The 20,874-nt window shown below is 56.7% G+C and overlaps 4 protein-coding genes across 4 annotated transcripts; 3 read left to right on the plus strand and 1 right to left on the minus strand.

Moving 5' to 3' along the window:
- Window positions 1-1,436: 1,436 nt before the first annotated feature.
- Window positions 1,437-12,269, plus strand: PG985_011331 (uncharacterized protein; the record flags this gene model as incomplete). The annotated part of the gene is made up of 4 exons (XM_066831098.1): window positions 1,437-1,489; window positions 1,587-4,899; window positions 6,023-6,942; window positions 7,022-12,269. 4 exons carry the CDS (start codon window positions 1,437-1,439, stop codon window positions 12,267-12,269), a joined length of 9,534 nt encoding a protein of 3,177 aa, XP_066681780.1.
- Window positions 12,270-13,153: 884 nt separating this feature from the next.
- Window positions 13,154-14,269, plus strand: PG985_011332 (uncharacterized protein; the record flags this gene model as incomplete). Its single annotated transcript, XM_066831099.1, has 1 exon — window positions 13,154-14,269. One exon carries the CDS (start codon window positions 13,154-13,156, stop codon window positions 14,267-14,269), a length of 1,116 nt encoding a protein of 371 aa, XP_066681781.1.
- A 786-nt stretch (window positions 14,270-15,055) lies between these two features.
- Window positions 15,056-16,164, minus strand: PG985_011333 (uncharacterized protein; the record flags this gene model as incomplete). Its single annotated transcript, XM_066831100.1, has 2 exons — window positions 15,056-15,847; window positions 15,955-16,164. 2 exons carry the CDS (start codon window positions 16,162-16,164, stop codon window positions 15,056-15,058), a joined length of 1,002 nt encoding a protein of 333 aa, XP_066681782.1.
- Window positions 16,165-17,673: 1,509 nt separating this feature from the next.
- Window positions 17,674-19,074, plus strand: PG985_011334 (guanine deaminase; the record flags this gene model as incomplete). Its single annotated transcript, XM_066831101.1, has 1 exon — window positions 17,674-19,074. The coding sequence occupies one exon, from the start codon at window positions 17,674-17,676 to the stop codon at window positions 19,072-19,074; it is 1,401 nt and encodes a 466-aa protein (XP_066681783.1).
- Between the last annotated feature and the right edge of the window lie 1,800 nt (window positions 19,075-20,874).

Here is a 20,874-nt window from a genome sequence, read left to right on the forward strand (position 1 = left end):
TAAACTGCCTGGGAGCTCCCGCAGATAAAAGAAAACAATATGCAGGAACAAGCGCCAGATCGCGTCGGAACTAGGGACAAGTCTATTCTAGCATTGATATCCAAGGACAACGAGAAGCAGCATGGACGACACTTCACAGCCTGTCACTCAGCCTAGCCATCGGCATAGTGGAGAGAGGTCGTTTCGTTTCCCGCCATAGCCGAGTTGACCTACCCGCAGGACACACACAATGCAGCACCAAGGCTTGTGCTACTCTAGTGGATGCAATCGCCCATCGCCCGCCCCGATGCAACAGAGACAGAAGAGAACAATTGCGAGAGTAAAAAAGGCCGTGTCACTGGACGAACCCTCATGAGGCCGGAACAGGCTGGCTGACTGGGGTGTTACTGCAGGCAGGCTTTGTTTGTGCTGCGTAGTATCTGGCCATCGTCATCATAATGGATCGGCTTCTGTCGATCTCGCTGGTCTGTGTGCCGGGGAGTTCACGAGATTTGACCAGCAACCTGCGCATGCCCATCATTCCCTTGTTGATGCCTAGTATGAGAATATCGACATGAGGATGGCTGGCGAAAGCATGCAGGGCAACTGTTCTAGCAGCACTAATGTCTTGCTGGTTTGCAATACGAAATTGAACCATCTGAAAATTCGGAAGGGTTGGCATTGGAAGTTGGAGGGGGTGCTAGGCCGAATTTCCTTAGAATCCGTCACATTGAATTTTCCATTTTCCCGCCAGCCATCCATCACCCGCTTTTCCCCTTACTGCCTGCTGCCCTACCAGCCTACCAGCCTGCAGTGAATCGAACGGGCTTGAACCATAAAGCGTTTATTGGGACAGCTCGCAGTCGTCCAACACCAACTGCCTTGTCGCAAAAGCAGTTGTTTTCTGCCACCAGCGTTTTAGACCTCACTTCCGGGTCCACGATTTAATATCATCCTTCTTGTATATACTGGCATTCTCCCTGCGCCTCTTGACTGGTTGACTTCGTTCCAGCCCTTCCCTGAAAAGCCCATTGTCGTATCTGCCGACTCCAGCATTGCCTCTCCCACACGTCATCCCTTGCCCCCCGGCTGGCTCTCTCTTCCATTCTCGCTCGCCCGCTCGCAACAACTCGCAAGGGTGCACCAGTGAGCTGAAGACCAACGATCTGGTGACTGACCTCAAACTAAACCCGCTTTTCGACCATCGCGATACGCTGGTGGACCTCCTCCCGATTACATTCCATCGTATTGTGTAAACACTGCCTTAAACCTGCCGTAGCCACTTTCGCCTCTTGTGTGCGGTCGCTCCCTAAACCTCGACCTAACAACTTGCGATAGCTACGGTTGCGATTTGTTCCCAACTGTCACCCACCTCGCAAACTATACCGTTGGACGGTTCGGCATGTCGTCGCAATAAGCCGCGCCCCCCTGTTCCTTTTTATGGTGAAGACGTTACAATGGACGGCACCTATGGCAATGTCTATCCTCAAGGCCGGACCGCCTCCCCAATGTGAGCACTAACTGGCGTCACGCCCAACCTTTCATAAAGTCCACAAATTGCATCGCAAACTAGACGGCCGTTGACACTTGAATTTCTGTTTTCATAGGACACCCGGTACGCCGACTGCTTACCAAACCAACATTAATCGTACGAAGACGAAGAAATGGGTAGAGGCAAAGGTCCAAAACTACGATGGCGATGATTGGGGCGACGACTACGACGACGAAGAGCCGGAGGAACCGCCCCCTCCGTCCAAACCGACAGGCCTCCGCCAGCCGGGTCAAGGCGCGACCGACAACACACCGGTGACGTCGCCGTATGGCCAGAACTCGACACCTCATGCTGCAGGTCCTCGCGCCATGCCGATGCCGAGCCACGTTAGGAAGACTTCGACTGGTCTAAGGACCCCGAGCGGCGCCCCTCCACTGCACGTTCAGACACAACCACATCAGACCAACTTCCCCAATGAGCAAGGTTACAGTTCCGGTTCGGGCGGCGCTAGCGGTTTGCCTCCATCCATGGCCAACTCATTCCCTCAGCCACCGGGCATGCCTCGTCAAAACCCCCCGAATGCGCCGGGGCCTGCGATGTCTCCCTCTACACAAAGTCGCGGCAGATCATCTTCTTCTGTCCAGTCACCCGGCGCTGCGGCATCCGCACGATTTCCTCCGCGCAAGAGCAGCATGAGCCGACAAGATATGCCCGACCCTGCCGATGTCTCGAGCCCGAGGTCTGGTTCGCGGCCGGGTTCAAGCTCAGGCTCAGCACGACCATGGATGGACCAGAGGACAAACTCCCCCGGACAAGCAGCCAATGCGGCGGGCAAACCGTTGCCCTTCGTACGACCAGCGGATATCTACCGTCGCATGGAGGAAGACAAACAACGGACTTCTTTGGACTCCAGCAGGCCGAGCATGGATAGCAACGATGGAGGCGCCTTGCGATCTCCCACCGGCGAACGAAGGCGCGGGAGTTTTGAGAGGGATGACCTGGGCTCCGATGCTTCACGCGGACTGAAGACAACGTTGGCGCCGGTGGCGGAGAGGAGGAGCGAGTACGGAATGGATCGTCTGATGTCCGACTCGAACAACAACACTCCAGGCACGTCCGGTGCTCCGAACCCCATGGATGCCGACAGAGGAAATCACATATCCGAAGAACAGTCGCGCCTAAACAAGTTGGAACTCCAGAATTCGCGGCGTCTTTCAGTCAGCCCGCAACTGCCGGACCTGACGCGCATGTCGGGTTTCGGGGAGGATTTCTTCGGGAGTTCTCACTCTGCCCAAGAACAACCTCAGTATTTTCTTGATCACCCCGAACCCAATACCGGGTCTCGTGGACCTCACACCACCGAGAACTCTGCCTCCGACCAGCCTCACAGGGCCTCTAGTCTTATTGAAGGCCCGGCCCTCGCCGACAGTCAGGAAAGCAAGGATCCGGCAACGCAGCCAACATCAACTGCGCCCAAAGAAGCCAATGCTGCTGCGGCCTCTGGTGGTTTTGGTGGCGCCCAAGACCAAATGACTTCAGCGGCGCCTAAAGCGCCAAGGCCATCAATTCCTGGCGGGTGGGTTTCCGAAACAACAAACTTTGGGTCAGAAGCCCCAACGCCAATGGAAAACAACGACCTTCGATCGAGGCAGTTATCCCCGCCGCAGGAAGAAGTTTCGCCAATTACCGAGTCTGGCGAGGATCTGGTGCCAACAACCGCAGTCAAGCAGGCGCAACCTCTGGATACTACGCCCAAGATGGCTCCCCAGAACGATGGGTTTGGAGGCGCAACAGGCAAACATGATCAGGATGTAGCCAACGAGGTAGCCCCTACCGGGCCCGCGTCTCATGCTACTCCATCGTCACTGCCTCCTCTGCAAACAGTCGACCCCGAGCCTTTGTCGGACATTCAACGGGAAAACACAAACTCCACGAGTACTACGTCGCAGCCAGAGCTATCACCCTCCCAGTTCGTTCCAACTGCGCCTCTCAAACCTCGGCGCATGGAAACGTCGGAAGGCACCTTTATCGCCACCATGCCTCCCCGAAATTTGACAATGAGTTCCATCGAAACAACGTCGCCAAACGAAAGCGACCGGCTCAGAGACGACATCATGAAATCTTTGAACGCCAGTCCGATCCACGCCGCAGGTGCCACCAGTGGTGGTATGCTTGGACCAAGCTCTGGCTCATTAGATACTGGCTTGTCACGCGAAAGCACTTACCTGTCCGGAGTATACGATGATTATTTAGGTCCCGCAGAGGACAAGTCTCTACAGGAAACTGGGCAGGCAATGAAAGATGCCGGCAAGAACAACCAGCCTATATACCAGCTGCCGTCCCAGATTGACGCGGAACCCTTAAACTTCCCTGTGCCGCCTTCTAACCAACCACCTCCGGATGCTACTAGGGCGCCAACCTTTAAGAGACGCTTTTCGTGGGAGGGAGGCCCAGAAGAAGTCTCTTCCAGTCCCACTACGGATACCAACGCTCCATTCTTGGGTGGTGCAGACACGTCACAAGATCCAGCCAAGTCATCCACCTCTTCCCAATCCGGCCCTACTGCTGCGGTCACGGTCGAGCCATCTACCGCGCCAGCTCCGACCGTGCATATCGCTGCAGATAATGATGGGAACATGTCCCACCAAGTCTCGATGGTCAGCAGCCGCGGTCCCGAAGGATTGGGAATTGCTGGTCTCGAGCCGCCATCGCCAGTGTCGGTGCTTTCTAACAGAAAAAGCCTGGTTTCGCCAGGAATCGACAACTCCAGACGTCTGTCGCTTGCCGATGAGAAGTCGCTCATGGAGGAGGCATCCCAACCCCCAAGCCCGCCCCGGGCTCAACATCCTGCGCTTTCCCCGGCACCGGCAGCAGAAGAACCAATGAACGCTGCACCCGCGCCCCAGGTCGGAATAGGCCGAGCTTCTTCCTACCCCATGGCCTGGGCCGAGATCCTCAGTCTACCGACGCTTCCCATGCGAGCAGAGAAGTTTGAAGAGGCGAGGATCCAATATGCAGAGATGGAGTCTGGGTTGACGAATTGGCTCCTGCACATGCAGAGTAACGCGGACGGTATGAATGCGGCTGGGTCCCAGACGCATCTTCCGCTGAGCCCTACTTCAGCGGCTGCACAAGCTTCGGGGCAGCAACCGTACTACCAGCAGTACCTCAACGCGAGCAACCCCAACCTGGACACCGTCCCGTCGCCAGGCCTGGGTCGACAACCGACCGGGAACATGCTGCACGGCCAACAATCATCGACCGGGTTCGGTGCAGCCCACAACCAAGTAGGGACGAAGAGCAAGGAGCTGCTACAAGCTGCAGCAGGCTTTGCCAACAAGGGCACCAGAACGGGTATCAAGTCGGGGATGAAGCTGTTCAACAAGGGCAAGAGCAAGTTCCGCGGAGGGTCTCAGGGTGGTGATAAGGTATTTCAATGATTGTTTCTTCTGCTCATATGGAAAACCTACCTATACCTACCTAGTATTCTGAGTGTAGTATTACACATCCGGCTTGCAGGGGTGCATAATCTTCTCTTCCTTTATCTTTTTTTTCCCCCATTGCACCATTTCCCCCCACTATGGATCGTCTGGCTACCACCCAAAACCACTTCTGCTCGTACGTACCGAGAGAAGCTACCACGTGGGTGATAGTCAGCTTGCAGCCGGGCTTACCTTATTCACACTGCGCCACGAACGGAGAGGTGGACCGAAGAAGAAGCCTCTGTTTGGCGGAGCTTACATACATACACTATATGCATGACGGGCTGGTTGCTTACCTCCTTGGGGGCCAAGGGCTGAGGTGCTGCTAACCAGCCGCTGTACCATGTTTCTATTCAGGGCTTCTAGAATCTCGACGATCGCGGGGGGTCTCCCTGCAAGTGTACGCGAGAGTGAAAGAGAGCGAGAAGTAAGAAAGAGAAAGGGGGGGGGGGGGGCAAAGAAACGAGAGCAACAGAATACTTAAGTATGTATTGGCCTAACTAGAGGGTGCATGGGCGGGCGGCTGAGATTGTGTCTACGAATACAAAAAACATCCCCAAAGCAGAATGGATTGAAGTCAGCCATGGCTCTTGACCGATTGACCTAGACCTGGCAATCTTACACGCCTCTCGCTTCCACTGCTACCTCGAACTTTAGTTGCATGACATGCACACTAACAAGGCAGTCCATCCATCTATCCCTCCCTCCACTCCTCCGCTTCCTGTCTACCTAGTTCCAAGTGGTTATGTTATACATGAGAAGACCAAGGCCTATCTACATAGTGTGAGATGACAAACAGATGTTTGTACATGCCCTGACATATGAACTTTTTTTTTTCTTTCTTCCAGCTCTTGGGTCCCACCCCTGTCGGATGCCTTTGGCAGTACCTAAACCTATACCCAAAAGGGCGACCAAGCGGCCCCTCCCTTCCACTTTGCAATGCCTGCTCAAATCAAAACGATGAGCTTCAAGACATTGAAGTTTTATTAATAGACGCACTCCGTCTCCAGACTGGAGCTGGGTTTGATTGAAGACGTTTGATACTAATAAATGCGTTTGATGGATCTAGGATTTGCAGGTGTCGGGTCAGCGATCGTCCCCGCCCACCTTGGCTACGACATCGGTACCCAGAAAACGAAATGAGCACCGTACCTCCTCGGGCTTTAGCGTCTGGAGATGGCGCAGGGAAGAGACCTCGACACTGAACCCTGCCAGTACCACCAGTACCACCGCCGCTCTCAGTGGTACACGCCTTCATTGGCGACCGCGCCGCTTGCGTGCAGATGCAGATGCACCAGCCGGGCTGGCTGATGGTGCTCAGCAACAGCGACAGCAGCAGCAGCAGCAGCAGCAGCAACCAACTGCAGAACCACCACGGCAAGGCGGCCATAATCATTCCCGCTCCCTGCCACTGCTGTCCCAGTCCCAGCCGCACAAGTCGAACCCAACAACAGAGGTAGTGTTACCGTCAGCAGCGACACCGTCAGCAGCTAGGGCCAACGGCAAGACTCGTCCGGCCAGGAGCTCCCAGTTCTCGCTTCCTTTTCTGTCTAGCATCTCACTGTTCAAATCATTTGGTCGCAGCAACCAATCTTCTCCCTGGCAGCCGCCATCGTCAGTCACACCTGAAGCCGGTATCCTGTCTGAACCCCCAATTTCTGCGCGAGACAATCATAGCGACCGGGCCGCTCCTGGCAACGACGAAGCCCGTGTACTGCAAGCGCCTTCCAATTCGTCGGGTTATCCGCTAGACTCCATAGCGGCCCCGACCGCCGCCGCTGCACCCTCCTTGCCTGCCTCGAGCAGCAGCCAGGCATTTCGCGGTTGGGACGAACGCGTCCCCGAGGAGCCTCATCTCGCTCAATTGGCACCACCTGTCCCCATTAGCAAATCCCAGCCCACCTGGGATCCCTACACGGGGACACCTCTACTGGAAGAAGAGGGTTTCGATCTCGACCCGCCCTTCGTAGGTCATCATCGGCCTGGTCAGTATTCCTTCTTCGGTCGCGCCCGCGAAACTTAAACTTCTTGGCTCCGCATCTAACCACGCATCGTGTCAAAGTCACAGACGGCATAATTGGGTCCAAGTAGCATCGCAGAAACTCTCCTTCGTCGCGAGCCCGCACCGGCATCTACCGACGACCCACGCCGGTCCCGAGAGCATGGCCGCCCCTATGGCTGCGACCTTCGCCGCCGACCCGCAAACCCCTGCCGACCCTTACGTCCAACAAACGCCATACCAGAACCAGCATCAACAACAACAACAGCAGCAGCAGCAGCAACCACGGCAACCCCCACCGCCCCCAACACGACAGACGTCTTTCGGGCTCCCTTCGATTCCTCGCACAACGTCCTTTGGCTGGGGCAGCAAGAAAAGCTCGACCGAAGACGACGCAAGGGGCACATCCCCCGGCGCTCGATCAGACGACAAGAGCCTGCCACTACCACCCACCGAAGCCGACACATCGGGTGACGAGGACGCATCCCCTCTAGACTCGCGTGGCGCCTCGCCCATCCACAGCTTCCCGCAGTCAGCTCCGGGGCAGCAGCCGTATTACGGACATATCTCGGCCCAGGCACCGTCTCCTTCTTCGCAACCTTTGACCTCAATGTCGAACCACATTGCCGGACAGATCGCCCCCAATAGTCCGATTGCTAACGGGCCAGGCCCGGGCATTTCTCACCAGGCTGCCAACGGCCCCGACGCCTATGCATCGGATGCGAATCGCAACTCGCCCCGCCTACCCAGCAGCTCTCAGCAGCCAGCAATGGGTCGAGGCAGTCCTTCGCTGAGCCAGCCTGGACAGATGCCCCGGAAAACTACATCGCCCCTGATGCAAGGTCAACCATTCATGGGATCGTTGAGACCTAACGGAATGGTCACGCCAGGGAACCCCGTCAGCCAGCTTCCGCCGTCGCCGAGATGGAACCTCCAAGAGTCGCAACTATCCGAACCTCTCGTCTCCAGAAAAACGCATAGCCCTCAACCTGGGTACTATGCTTATGATAAGGAAACGGGGGTCGAGTCTCAACCCAGTGCCGCCCCGCCGCAACAGCTTCAGCGGACGGGGAGGAACAGTGGTCTTCCACCAGTCGCAGCCCAGAAGTACCCGGCGCTCTTCCCTGCTGGCTCTTCCAACCCCTCCTCGCAAATCCAGCCCACAAAAGGCATCACGCAGGATCAGATACAGGTTACGCCAGTACCCCGACAAGATGGCATAAACTTCTCAAGACCTGCAGCCAATGAGTTTCAGCCAGGGGACGACAACGGTCTTAGGCGCAACCCAAGCCTTTCGAAAGAAATGGGTGGCAAGTTCAACGGCCGAGGCAGCACTGACGGGGCTGCAGGGTCAATACGGAGTGACGATATCTCCGAGAATAGCGACGTGCTAGGGTTCGAGCCTAGAGAGCAGGCCAGACGCGTGTCTCTCCAGGTTTCGCACAGTCCTACTGCGATTAATGGTAACCAGCCTCATTCGCAGCCGATGCAGCATTTCAGAAGCGTCAGTGAGCACGTAGGGGGGCACGATGGCGGACCGCAAGAGGAGAAGAAAAAGAAGCCCTTTTTCGGCGGTAATAAGAAACAGCCTTCGTTCAGTGTCGCCAACTCTGATCCGTCCACCACGAAGAACGATCTGCAACTACATGGCAAGGAGCATGGCCGTGGCAGTGCCAGGAAAAGGCTGTCAGAGCTCAAAGGGATATTCAAAAACAACGGACATGACGAGGACCCTTTGGCAAAACCGAGTGCTCCTCACGCTCAAGCCGAAGCTCAAGCTGGCCGTTCTTCCATGTCGGATAACCCTCGGCCTCGACAGGGTCCTCCGATACCAATGTGGCAAGAACAACCAGTTCGCTCTGGTCAGCCGGGACCCGGTCCTGGACCTTCACCACTTGCTCCCGGAGGCAGACCCAGCATGAGCTTGCAGGGTCCTACACGGTCTCAACCCACAGGAATGCAGTTCGAGGACATGCAGCTGCCGAATAACGAGGATGAGGATTTGAAGAAACCTGCCGGTGGCTTTCTTGGTGGTCTGTTCAATAACCGCCCAGGCTCTAGATCGCATGGACAACCGGCACTCGGGGGGCAAAACATGCGCCCGCAAGGCCAGCCGTCACCGCCACCTGGCCAACAGCAAGTTCGCCCGGGTCAGAGTTCGCAGCCGGGACAGGGGCCCCCTTTTGATACCCGCATGACGGGTGTTGGACAGCCTGCCGCTCCGCAGCAGCCAGTCAGTCCTCCACTGGGCCGAAATTCGCAGGGATTCGTCCACATGCCGGTGCAAGCAAACCAACGCCCCAAGATAGTAACCATAGCGAGCGGAGGTGGCTCGCCTAACCGAACTCGGGCATCTACCCTGCCAACCCAAGGGGTTATGAATGCGCAACAACCTCAGCAGCAAGCGGTCGTCGCTCCGAACCGGCAAAGTGCCATGTCCCCACAACAGCAAACTTCGCGGGATGATCGACCTTCCCTCCCTTCGCAGCAGAACTCTTTTGCGAATGAGCGTCCGGACGAGCGTGAACTGCAACGATTAACGGAAGGCAACGAGGCTACCGGTGCGCCGACGCGTGAAACACCTCATGCCCCAAGTCTAACGGACTCGCCGCCCCTATCACGCAAATCCTCCCAAGAGAGGATCAGTATCGGTGGGGCATCAATGGTACCTCGCAACTCCCCGGCCAGGAAGCCAGTTGGATCCGGTCCGGCAAGACAAGATCCAGGCAACTCCGTCCCGCCGGCCAATCCAACCACCGTCGTTACTACTCATAGTGCGGTTCCCGCGGCTCCGACTTCTAAGCTTCATCATGTCAAGTCGGACTCGTCTGTGACTGTGGATCCCGTCGACGACCACCCGGCACTGAACGACCAGCCATCTTTGACGCATATGGGAGAGAAGGGCGGATTTGGCCATGGCCGTCAAGTGTCGATACCCACCCCGTCCATACTGTCAGCCCAGTCGCCGATTAGTCAAGATGCCAATAGGTCATCGGGCCACTCTCAGCACCAGCAGCTTTCACCCAAACCCTCGACTGGCTTCAACGTGCAACCACCAAATACGACGGCTCCGGCAACCAGACAGCAACCAACCGGACCTCAACCCGGTAATGCCAACAACTCTCCTGGTCTTGCTCCGCCGCAGAATCCACACGCCCAGACATGGGGCCCTCAGGACTCGTCCCGGCCGGGGACCATGCAAGGCCCTGGACCTCAGCCGCAGAACCCACAGCAGATGCAGAACCAGCTGAGGACGCAGACCGGTCCTGCTCCAGAGCAGCAGAAGCCCGAACACCAGAAGAGCACGATGTCGAAGTTTTTTGGCGGCTCTAAGAAGCAGCAGGCGGCCCTTCAGCCTTCGAACTCCTCGGCGCAGTCCAAGGAGAGTACCAAGGACAAGCTGAAGAGCGTGTTCAAGCGGAACTCCAAGGCTCCGGAGCCGCACCAACAGCAGCAGCAGCAACCACAACCACAACAACAGCGTCTTCCAGACCAGCAGCAGCAAATGCCTATGCCTATGATGCAGGGAGGCCGTGGTGCACCGGGTCAGCCTATGCCGATGGGAATGCAACGTCCGCCCATGGGGCCCAACGGCATTCCTCAAGGTTCTTTCGGTGGACCTGGTCAAGCTCCTCTTGGTCCTATGCAGGCTGGGCAGGGTCGCGGCCAAATGCCTCCTCAGATGATGCCACCAATGCAGGCTGGACGCGGGCAGATGTTTCTGCCTGGCCAGATCCCTCCTCAGATGCTTCAGCAGATGCAAATGCAGGCTGGTCGTGGACAACAGATGCCCCCTCACATGGCTGGAATGCTTGCGGGTCGCGGCCAACCACCACCGCAGCAGCAGCCGCAATCACCCCCTGGGGGCCGTGGTCAGGAACCTCAGTATGCCCAAGTTCCCATTCCTCAGGGGTACCAACCTGTGCATGGGTACGGTAACACCGGCGGGATGGCTTTCTCGCCATACATGTACGGACAGCAATTCCAAGGCTACCCGGCGCCAATGCATCAGCAGCAGCCGCAGCAGCAATTTGGTCCAGGTCCTTCTAACTCGCCGCCTACATCTCAGTCACCCTTTGGTCCTGGCCAGCCGCAGTTCCAAGGTGGTATGCCAATGGGTATGGCTCAAGGTCCTCCACAGCAACAGTTCGCCCAAGCTCAGGGATTCCCTCAAGGCCAGCCTCAGCCTAGTCCTCACCATTCCCACCATTCTCAGAGCCCTCCGCCGCAACAGTCAATGATGCAGACCCCGCCACCTCAAGGCCAACAGTTCGGCGGTCCGGTTCAGCCGTCTCCTGACAACCAACGTCGGGTCATTTCGCCTGAGAGTTCGCAAGACGTTGCCCAACCAGACCCTTCGTCGCGCGTCAGCAGCATGTCGCCCCAGAACGACGGCGGTTTGGCCAAGCCCAACCTGCAGCATATTGCTACAACTCTGAGTGCGCCGCAGCAGCAGCAACAGCAGCAGGCAAATCCTCATATTCAACATCCGGGCTCTCCTCAGAACTACCCCTTGCCCGATTCAGCTGCCACTTTCTCTCCCGTCAACCCTGCTGCCGGCCGTCTACCGAATCCGCCTGCCCCCGCAATGGGGTCTGTGCACGGCTCGGAGCCTGCTACCGACAGGGGCAACATTAGCGACATCAGCCACACACCTTCGCCTCGGAGTGGTGTGAATGGTCCTGGTGTCGCCATGACTCACAACATCCCGGTGGCCGACGAGCGTATGCAAGGTGCTTCGCTAAGCCCGGATCCGTCTCGAGTCCCTCATCACCAGGTGTCGAACCAGTCGCTGAATGTCAACGTCAACCAAGCCAATAGCCAGTCGTCTGACACAGAGGACATCTATGACGCTACACCTCGCAAACTCCGATCACCCAATGAACCTGAGCGGCAATCCGATAACAACGGCAACAACAACCACATGGGGGCTGTTGGTGCTGCGGCTGCGGGAGGCGCGGGTCTCGGTATCGCTGCTGGCGTTGCCTCGCAGGAAGATATGGCGCACAAGGGTAGCTACTTCGTGCAGCCGCCAAACGGTGGTTCGCCGTCAATTGCTACAGAGTCATCGACCCCAGCAGCTCCTGGAGATTATCCTATTACACCTTACGAGCAGCCGGGTGCGCAACAACAGCAACAGCAACAGTCCGCGGTACCTGCGGAGCCTGAAGAGAAGATTCTGGTTGACCAACCGGTTGAGTTGGCTGCCGCTCCCGATGACCTGGATGACGGCATTCCCGTCATGAGCGCCACGTCATATCCGGGACAGGAATGGAACCCGTACGGCTATGGCGAGTTTGGCGACTTTGAGGGCTAACTGATCGGTTTCACTTTCTTGTCGATTCGATACGATCCCTAATCGAAGTTCCAATACTGGCGAAGTGCTTATCATGAGCTACGCATCATGACGGCGCTGTTACTATTATCACGATTTCTGGACATACCTGTTCGCACGTCTTTTTTAGACAATTGTCTGTTCGATTCTGCTATTTATTCGCGAAATACCAAAAGCCACATACCCCATCATACCATTTCTCTAGCATTTTCAAGTCATTTAGCTTTCTTTTACACTACACATTCTGGTATTTTATTCGGAGCTCCTGGGGCAGCAAATGCCATCTATCTAGCCTGCGAATCAGCGTCGGAGGCGGAAGGAGCGATAGGAATTAGGAAGGAGGAAACAATAATATGTAGACCAGCGGGTATGCCTGTATACCGATCATTTAATTTGACAATTTGACAGACAGCAAGCCCTGGCTCCTGTGACTGACGGAGCAACCGCCCTCACCGTGTGAACCGAATAAAGACAGACGGGCAGGCAGAGGCGAGGTTTCAAGACCTTTGTCCATATGACACACCTTCCGAATGTTATAATTGCGCAGCTTTTTCAGATCCCCCAAGGCTTCCTTTATCTTTTTCACTACAATACCCTATGGCCCGACAAAGACGAATATCTCAACAAGCGCATTGTGCTCGCTACAATACCTTCCATATAACACGGCCTGTGTCAGATCAGACACGGTGTTTGACATCTAGCCTGTTTATGAGAATTTTCTTCAGGGATTCACGATCGACAGACAGCCCCTAGACAGACGAACACACATTCTCAGGTTAATTGCCCGATTGAAGAAAATCCCATTGTCCGAACTGGGTCCCAGCCAGCACCAACCGGCACTTCAAGCTACATCACCATCATTCACGATGTGGTCCTCGAGCCCTTTCAACAGCCAGCGGTCCGTCTTCTCGACTGCGCCTCGCCACAAGCAATCGTTCGGGCCATCCCCACTGCCCTCCTTCTACGGCGCGGCCGAGGGCCGCCGCAACGACCAGGTCGTCGCCCAGTACGCCTCGGCCCGCCTAGTGAACTCGGTCTTCGCCCACGCGCGGACCCAGCACCTCCCCGCCGCCCAGCGGCCCATCCGCCACCCGGGCGAGGCGCGCAGCCCCTACCACGCCGCCGACCGCGTCGTCGCGGGCAGCGGCGCCGACGATACGGGGACGCCGCGCATGATGCCGCGGGCCCAGATTCAGACGGCGCTGACGCCGCCTCACTATACGCCGCCGACCGCGCTGGCGGCGAGGGCGGTGGGCATGGACGATGCGCAAGTGCAGGGGCTGCAGGTGCGGAATCGGCTGCGGGACGACGAGCGGCGCCGCAGGAAGATTCGGAAGCAAAGGGAGGTCATGGCGGAGCACACGCGGCGGCTGCAGGCGCAACAGGAAAAACAGGAGGCATTGGAGAGGGAGAAGCGGAGAAGGCCGGCGGCTTTGGGACCGGGTCGGCATCCGAAACAGGCGTCGCGGCTGTACTCTGTGCTTAAGAGGCGGGTTCAGCACCACGACGACGAGAACATGTACTGGGGCGCTTCCCTTGCTCCGACATCCTCCACCTCCGCTCAGAAGAAGAAGAACCTCAAGGTCACCTTTTGCCCCGACGAGATCCTGGGCAAGGACGAGGAGGGCGCGTGGGTCCCGCACCGCCAGACCGACCGGGCCGAGTACGAGGAGCGCTGGTTCCCGGGGCCGGGGCCGGACGACTACCGGCGACACAAGGAGCGGCGGTATGCGCGGGCGAAGGTGCTGTTGCAGGAGAGGGTGCGGCGGGTGCAGCGGAATGGGGGGTACGAGAACGACTACGGGCTGCAGCAGGAGCGGATTCGCAATGAGATTATGATTGGACACGAAGACGAAGACGACAGCGAGCGGGAGAGTGATCAGGGAGGAGAGGAAGAAGAAGAATATGGTGGAGACCGTAGGAGGGAGGAGGAGGTCGTGTTGTTGGGGATGCATGGGGTGGATTCCGAGGGGGCTCGCTGAGCTGAGCGACGGCAGCAGGAAAAGGAGTTGAGCGCGACGACTACCTTGAGCGGATGGCAGATGTCTCCGACAGGCCTTTTTGGATGTATGTGGGACGAAAAGTTTCGCCCCTTGGGCTGTTTCGCGTGCACTCACCAATCCCACCTTGAGCCCATAACTGGATTTGGGCGAAGAGTGGTGTGGTATGGGTAATCATGACTGGAAATGTTTTAGCACGATACGAGCGACTGGGATTTGACCATATACCCCTAATGTTTTGCCATCCAAAATAAAAAGCATATGCATTTGTTTTTATACCATTTGTTCAATGATTCATTCTGCCCCTTCTAGGGCTTTCTGTGTCTTCCACAGGTAACTACTTGTGAACTGGGTTGGATGCCCAACAGCTGCATATGTTTGCTTGGATAGCCTCGATTCTTTCTCTCATCATCGAGAACCATTTCTTCCATTCCTGATTTCATCGTGTCTCATCCTCATGGATTCCTCATGAAGCCTCTAGTTGATTCATTCATTGCCATGTAAATCCCGCCAATCGTACAATCCACTCGCTTCTTAAGTAGCAACCTCCTCACTCACTGACTGCAATCAGTAATCAAATCAATGATCCCGAATGTACGGCGCCTTAGCCAGAGCCTCCGCCTGCACCCGCCAGATATCAGCCCCCTGACGAACGAGCTCCGGGCCCATCTCGGCGAGCATGTCCTCGACGCTCGGCTCCCCCATCCGCAGCGCCGCGGCGACCTTGGCCTCGGACGCCTCGTCGCAGCCGCCGAACGTGGCGGCCTCCTAGACCGCCTTCCACTTGGCGACGGCGGCAGCGGCCTCGGGGTGCGCGCTGTCGACCCCCTGGGCGACCAGGTAGAACGAGGAGCGCGTCGTGTGGCTGACGCGCGGCTTGTGCAGGCGCACCTGGCGGGAGATGCGCGCGAGGCGCCGCACCGTGCACAGCGTGGTCCACGTCTCGGCCTTGTGCAGCAGCACGACCAGGGTGCCGCCCGGCCGCAGGTGCTCGAGGCCCAGGGCCAGCTGCACGTACTTGAGGCGGTACAGCTCGTAGAGGTCGCGGTAGTTCTTGCTGTTGGGGCTGGCGTCGCGGCCGGCGCTGCGGTCCTGGGTGCGCAGGATGTGGCCGTCGCAGAGGACGAGGTCGAAGGCGTCGGCCTCAGCGAGCTGGCGCGGCAGGAACTTGGCGGCGTCAGGGTGGTCGGCGGGGATGTCGTCGTCGGCGACGCCCATGTCGGCGGCCAGCATGGTGACGTCGAGGAACTTCATGCAGCGGCGGCGGAAGGGGCTCAGGAGGTTGCTGTAGCCGCCCTCGGCCGGGTCGAGGCTGAAGCCGACGGCGCGGCAGCCCGGGTTCAGGCGCATGGCCGTGTTGAGGAAGCCGCCGGGCGCGGCGCACAGGTCGAGGACGCCGCAGGGGCGCGGCGGCATGGCGAAGGCTCCCGTGACGCGGTGCAGCTCCTCGGCGATGCGGCCCATCAGCTTGTAGTTGAACTCGGACACGTCCTTGTCGAGGTTGTCGGCGCGCTTGCGCTGCTCCTGGAAGGCCTTGTCGCCGTCGGAGCTCTCCCATCCCTATGAAACATCAATAGCTTCGAGTCAGCAAGTTGTACGGATCTAGCTGACAGTGCCTGCCTTCATGGGAGATAATAAGCAACGTTTCATTCATGATGGTTACTTACCTTGCGTCGCAATTCGGAGAGTGTTCGGAACTCTTCAGCCTCGGCCAGGACGTACTTGACCACTTCCTTGGTCTTCTCATCGGTCTCCCGCTGGGCAAGGTGCGAGGCTTGGTAGGCCGGGCCGCAGAGGCCAACGCGAACTAGGGTCTCATCATGAATGGGGCCGCCGCCGCCATCCTGAGACGAAGAGTCGATGGAGATGTCCTTCATGATTGCTGTTCTTTGGTCTGTTGATTGGTGAAGGGAAGGTGTTGGCTGGTCGGATTGGGAGGAAAGAACGCTGGACAGCTTCGATCAATATTGACTGGTGGTTGAGATATAAGGTACAGTGTACTTCCTGGGCCTTGACGCGTCTTGTTGCCTGCTGTGTTTTGATTTCCCACCCAAGGTAACTGTGAGGTGGGCGTGATTGAAGGAAGGCGCGATTAGGAATTATAAACATTACGGCAGCAGCTGGTTGCAGATACAGATCACTCCACCAACACCCTAACCCGAGCAACTGCATTTCAAATGCCAATACTGAGGGTGGCTGATGTGCCATACATAATTATTATCCTGAGGCAGCTTCTCGATCCGCCATCTTCTTATCTTGTCCCATAATGGCCATCCCATTCGGATTCCAGAATTGCTACCTGACATGCTGCACGTGGATATTGTCAAAGCTAACAAGGAAGCCAAACTTTCCCTAATAACACAGCTTGTCGTCCTCTCTATCTTTCGTGTTTTCGGAATGATAAGGCGGTGGCGATATATCGTAGCGGGCGCTTTAAACGTCACCCTTGATATTGGGGTTGGGCATGGTGCACCGTGGTCTTCGCCCATCAAGAACGTGCGGAAGCGTCAGTTTGCTGCTTCTATTTCAACCTCATTGACACCTCTGGTGGAAGTCTCCTTGGATTGATGTCAACATGATTTGGATGGATATGTACAGTTACTGTTGGCCGAATTGACTGAAGCTGTGAACGCAATCAAGCGTGGGATGAAATAGGGGGGTGGACCCAGAAGACCTAATTCTTTCCAGCCTCACATTTTGACTAATACTACCTGTCACGAATTGCACAATGGCGAGGAAGGGTATTCGACAAAGCATCCGTATTAGGACCCTTAGCATGGGATAATTCAATGTTGACAATGTAGACATCAAATAAAAATGGTAGGTAGGGAATTGTAAATCACATCCTAAGGGCAACATGTAGGAAGCTCGTATCCAATCGGTGTCATACCGGTGCCTTACATACTGACTCAGCTTACCTGCCTAAACTCCATATACATATCTCGCATTCTGAAAAACAACAAACAAATCAGCCTTGACTTTGCCAGGTGTATTTAGGCAAATAAATAATATTTGCTGTAAGCTCAGTGCCGCTACGTTCTTCGTGCCTTGAGTGTTTTTAAAATGCCGTTCAGGCAGCTGGACCGTACTGCACCCACTTTGATCAGTTGTCCTTGCAGCCAACGTTGACAAAAAAATAGTGATTTTCGATGTAACTTATCCCCATGCCGAAAGCGAGAAGTAATAATACTCAGCTGCATTAGTAACATGTTTTAGGGGAAGGGAGTGGCAACCGATGACCAGTTGTGCTGTCGCACAAGGAAGCCGCCTGTGACAAAACCCCGCCCCCGCCACAGGTGCATTTACAGCTCCCTAATCCTGCCTGCTCCCCGCATTCTGACATGATAAGCCGTCCACTCCTAGATTTGTAATATCTCATTGTCGAAATGAGGGCATTCCACGGCACCGTAATCCACTCCCCCAAGCTCGGCCAAATCGAGATCCTCGAGGACACCCTGCTAGTCGTCGCGGACAATGGCCGGATCGAAGCCGTCGAGCCCCGCGTAGACCGCGGGAAGGTTCCCGAGCTCCTCCAAGCGCGCGGGATGACCCGCGACCCGCACGGCGACGACGAGAAGAGCAGCGACGCCGTCGTCGACGTCCAATACCTCGCGCGCACGCAGTTCCTCGCCCCCGGCTTCGTCGACACCCACAACCACGCGCCGCAGTGGGGGATGCGCGGGCTGGGCCAGGGCCTGCACATCCTCGACTGGCTGGACCGCATCACCTTCCCGCACGAGGCGCGGTTCGCGGACCCGGCGCACGCCCGGCGCGTCTACGCCCGCTGCGTCGCCGCCTTCCTGCAGCAGGGCGTCACCACGGCGTCGTACTACGGCTCGCGCCACGCCGCGGCCACCGACGTCCTCGCCGACGTCTGCCTCGAGCGGGGCCAGCGCGCCCTCGTCGGCAAGTGCAACATGGACCGCAGCGCCCCGGACACGTACCGCGACGCCGACGCCGCCGAGTCCCTGCGCGACACCGAGGCCTGCCTCGCGCACGTCCGGTCCCTCGACCCGGAGGGCCGCCTGCTGCAGTACGTCCTCACGCCGCGGTTCGCCATCACCTGCACGCCGGAACTGCTGCGCGGGCTCGGCGACATCGCGGCCCGGAGCCGATCCGACGCCCAGCCCCAGGGGCTCGCGATCCAGACCCACTTCAACGAGGCCGAGCAGGAGATGGCGTCGACGCGCGGGCTGTTCCCCGAGTTCGGCGACGAGGTCGAGCTGTACGCGCACTTCGGCCTGCTGACGCCGCGCACCATCCTGGCGCACTGCTGCTACGCGACCGACGGCGAGCTGGAACGGCTGACCGAGCTCGGCTGCGGCGTCGCGCACTGCCCCGTCTCCAACATGACGGTCGGCGGCGGCTTCATGGCGGCGCCCGTCCGCGCCTTCCTGGACCGCGGCATCCCCGTCGGCCTCGGCACCGACAGCGGTGGCGGCTTCTCGTCCAGCATGCTCGACGCCATGCGCCAGGCCCTCGTCGCCTCCAACGCCCGCGAGGTGCAGAGCCGGGGCGCGCTGAAGGGGTTGACCATCCCCGAGGTGTTCCACTTGGCCACCATGGGCGGGGCTCGGGTGTGTGGGCTGCAGGACAAGGTCGGCACCCTCGAGGTCGGCAAGGAGTTTGACGCGATCCTCGTCAATGCGGACCCGGCGCAGCCGGGCGTCATGACCATGGTGGAGGAGGAGGATTCGCTGGGCACGGTGTTTGAGAAGTTCGTCATGACGGGGGATGACCGGAATATCGAGCAGGTGTTTGTTTGCGGGCGACTAGTCAAGCAATAGACAGAAACAGGTCATGAACAGAAATGACGTTCTGCACAGGGTCACGTGTATCTGTCTACGATTCAAGAGGTCCATAGGATGAATGGATTTCAAGAGCCTAGATATATTCGTGTATTGCGCGCCAAGTGACCAGGTGTCCAGATAACGCAGTCCTTCAAGTAACGACATGTTTTGGATGTGAGATTCATACCTCATAAGAATGAATCCCAAGTACTACATCATGAACCCTTGATTACCCCTTTTACTGATCCTACAGGTCGCAACGCTGGGTTTTGCTCCCATCCACCTTAAGATCCTGGAACAGCTGGAAATCCGGCTCGCACACCGTATCCGTCTGACAGTGTGCTGTTCTGTAGATATATACAGAGGTAACCAACTGTGGTCATTGAAGAGTGTTACTAGGACAGTACGGATAATGAGACTCCCATGCCCTTGGCTCCCCATAATGCGATGTCATAGTTCTTGGTAATGATGAATTGGAAGTGCTTTACACGATCTTAAATATCAGTCACGCCAGCCCAAGAACAGTCCGGTTGGTGATGTGGGTGATCTCATACGAACGTTTCCCCCTTATCTTCCCGTCCTTTCCTCTTACAAGACTGAAACCGATACATATTCAGATATGGTATATATGAATAGAGAATTAGCTGTGATATCGTTGATCAAGTAGGTTCTAATAAGGGGAGGCTAACATGACCGATCTTGCATGATGCAGTATGTCTGCATATTCATATTATTCCCCTTTTCCAGCTGCGCCAAAGCTCTCACCAAACGTTCAACATGGGTTATTTCTCTTTTTCCACACAAAAGATGTCAATAGGAAATTTATGTTCGTACGAAGAACTAAAAATATGGGCTTCATTGCGAACAACCCCAGACGTTTACATCAAGGCTGCCCATTTCAGATGCATTACCAAAAACTCATCTAGGACTGGTTCGGTGGCGCTTGGGCTCACACGAACCAGACGAGACCACACAATCGATGGCAATTTATGAGTACACAGCACCTGGACGTCAGCAAAGGTCCCTTACGAGCCTACCAAGGAGCACACATCAGAATGCTCTTCTTCATTTACGGTGTCCAGATAGCATTGACTACGGTACTAATAGTTACGCTTTCGAGCAATATTTATGCACGCCCAACTTGATGTAATCTGGAAGAGGTGTTGTAAACATTCCGGGTGCGTTGGCCTGGATCTGCAGTATGAATTGCTAGGAGGTCAACTAGCAAGATATAATATATTTGGAACCAAATATTGCATAGATTTGCGTATCCCTTGCGCTCATCGCCGTTTTACTTGATATAGTACCCTTGCAATAGTCTCTGAATGGTACAGGGATGGGCCAGAAACGGCGCAGCCAGCCAATCACAGGGTTATTTATTTCGGTGCCTAGAAATGAGCGATCAACACCAACCGGCTACCAAAAGGGGCTTGGTGCCGAAGCTTTGGTAAAAAACCGGGGGAGAGCAACGGCGTCATCTCGTTTGTTACGGCACGTTCGCCTAACTCCCTTCAACGATCAAGCACTACTGCAGGGCACAACTTTCTGGCTCAGAAACCTGGTCGTTCAGTGCATATGGACAATCAAACCCACGGCGCCATGCGACTTGCCAAATCGGGACCCGATGGCAGGGGAGCGGCAAACCCCCAAACGAGGGCTGGGGAGTCGCCACGACAGCGGTCATATGCCCAACACCAACACGAGACTCTTACCACGAATGTCACCGTCGCGCCCGTTGGTGCGGCGCTACACCAGCAAACGAAAATCGTTGGTGATGGCGATTCGAGACCATCAGAC

The sequence above is a fragment of the Apiospora marii genome (assembly GCF_038362585.1).
Source record: "Apiospora marii strain CBS 49790 chromosome Unknown utg000007l_segment0_segment0, whole genome shotgun sequence".
In the NCBI taxonomy this organism is placed as follows: Eukaryota; Fungi; Ascomycota; class Sordariomycetes; order Amphisphaeriales; family Apiosporaceae; genus Apiospora; species Apiospora marii.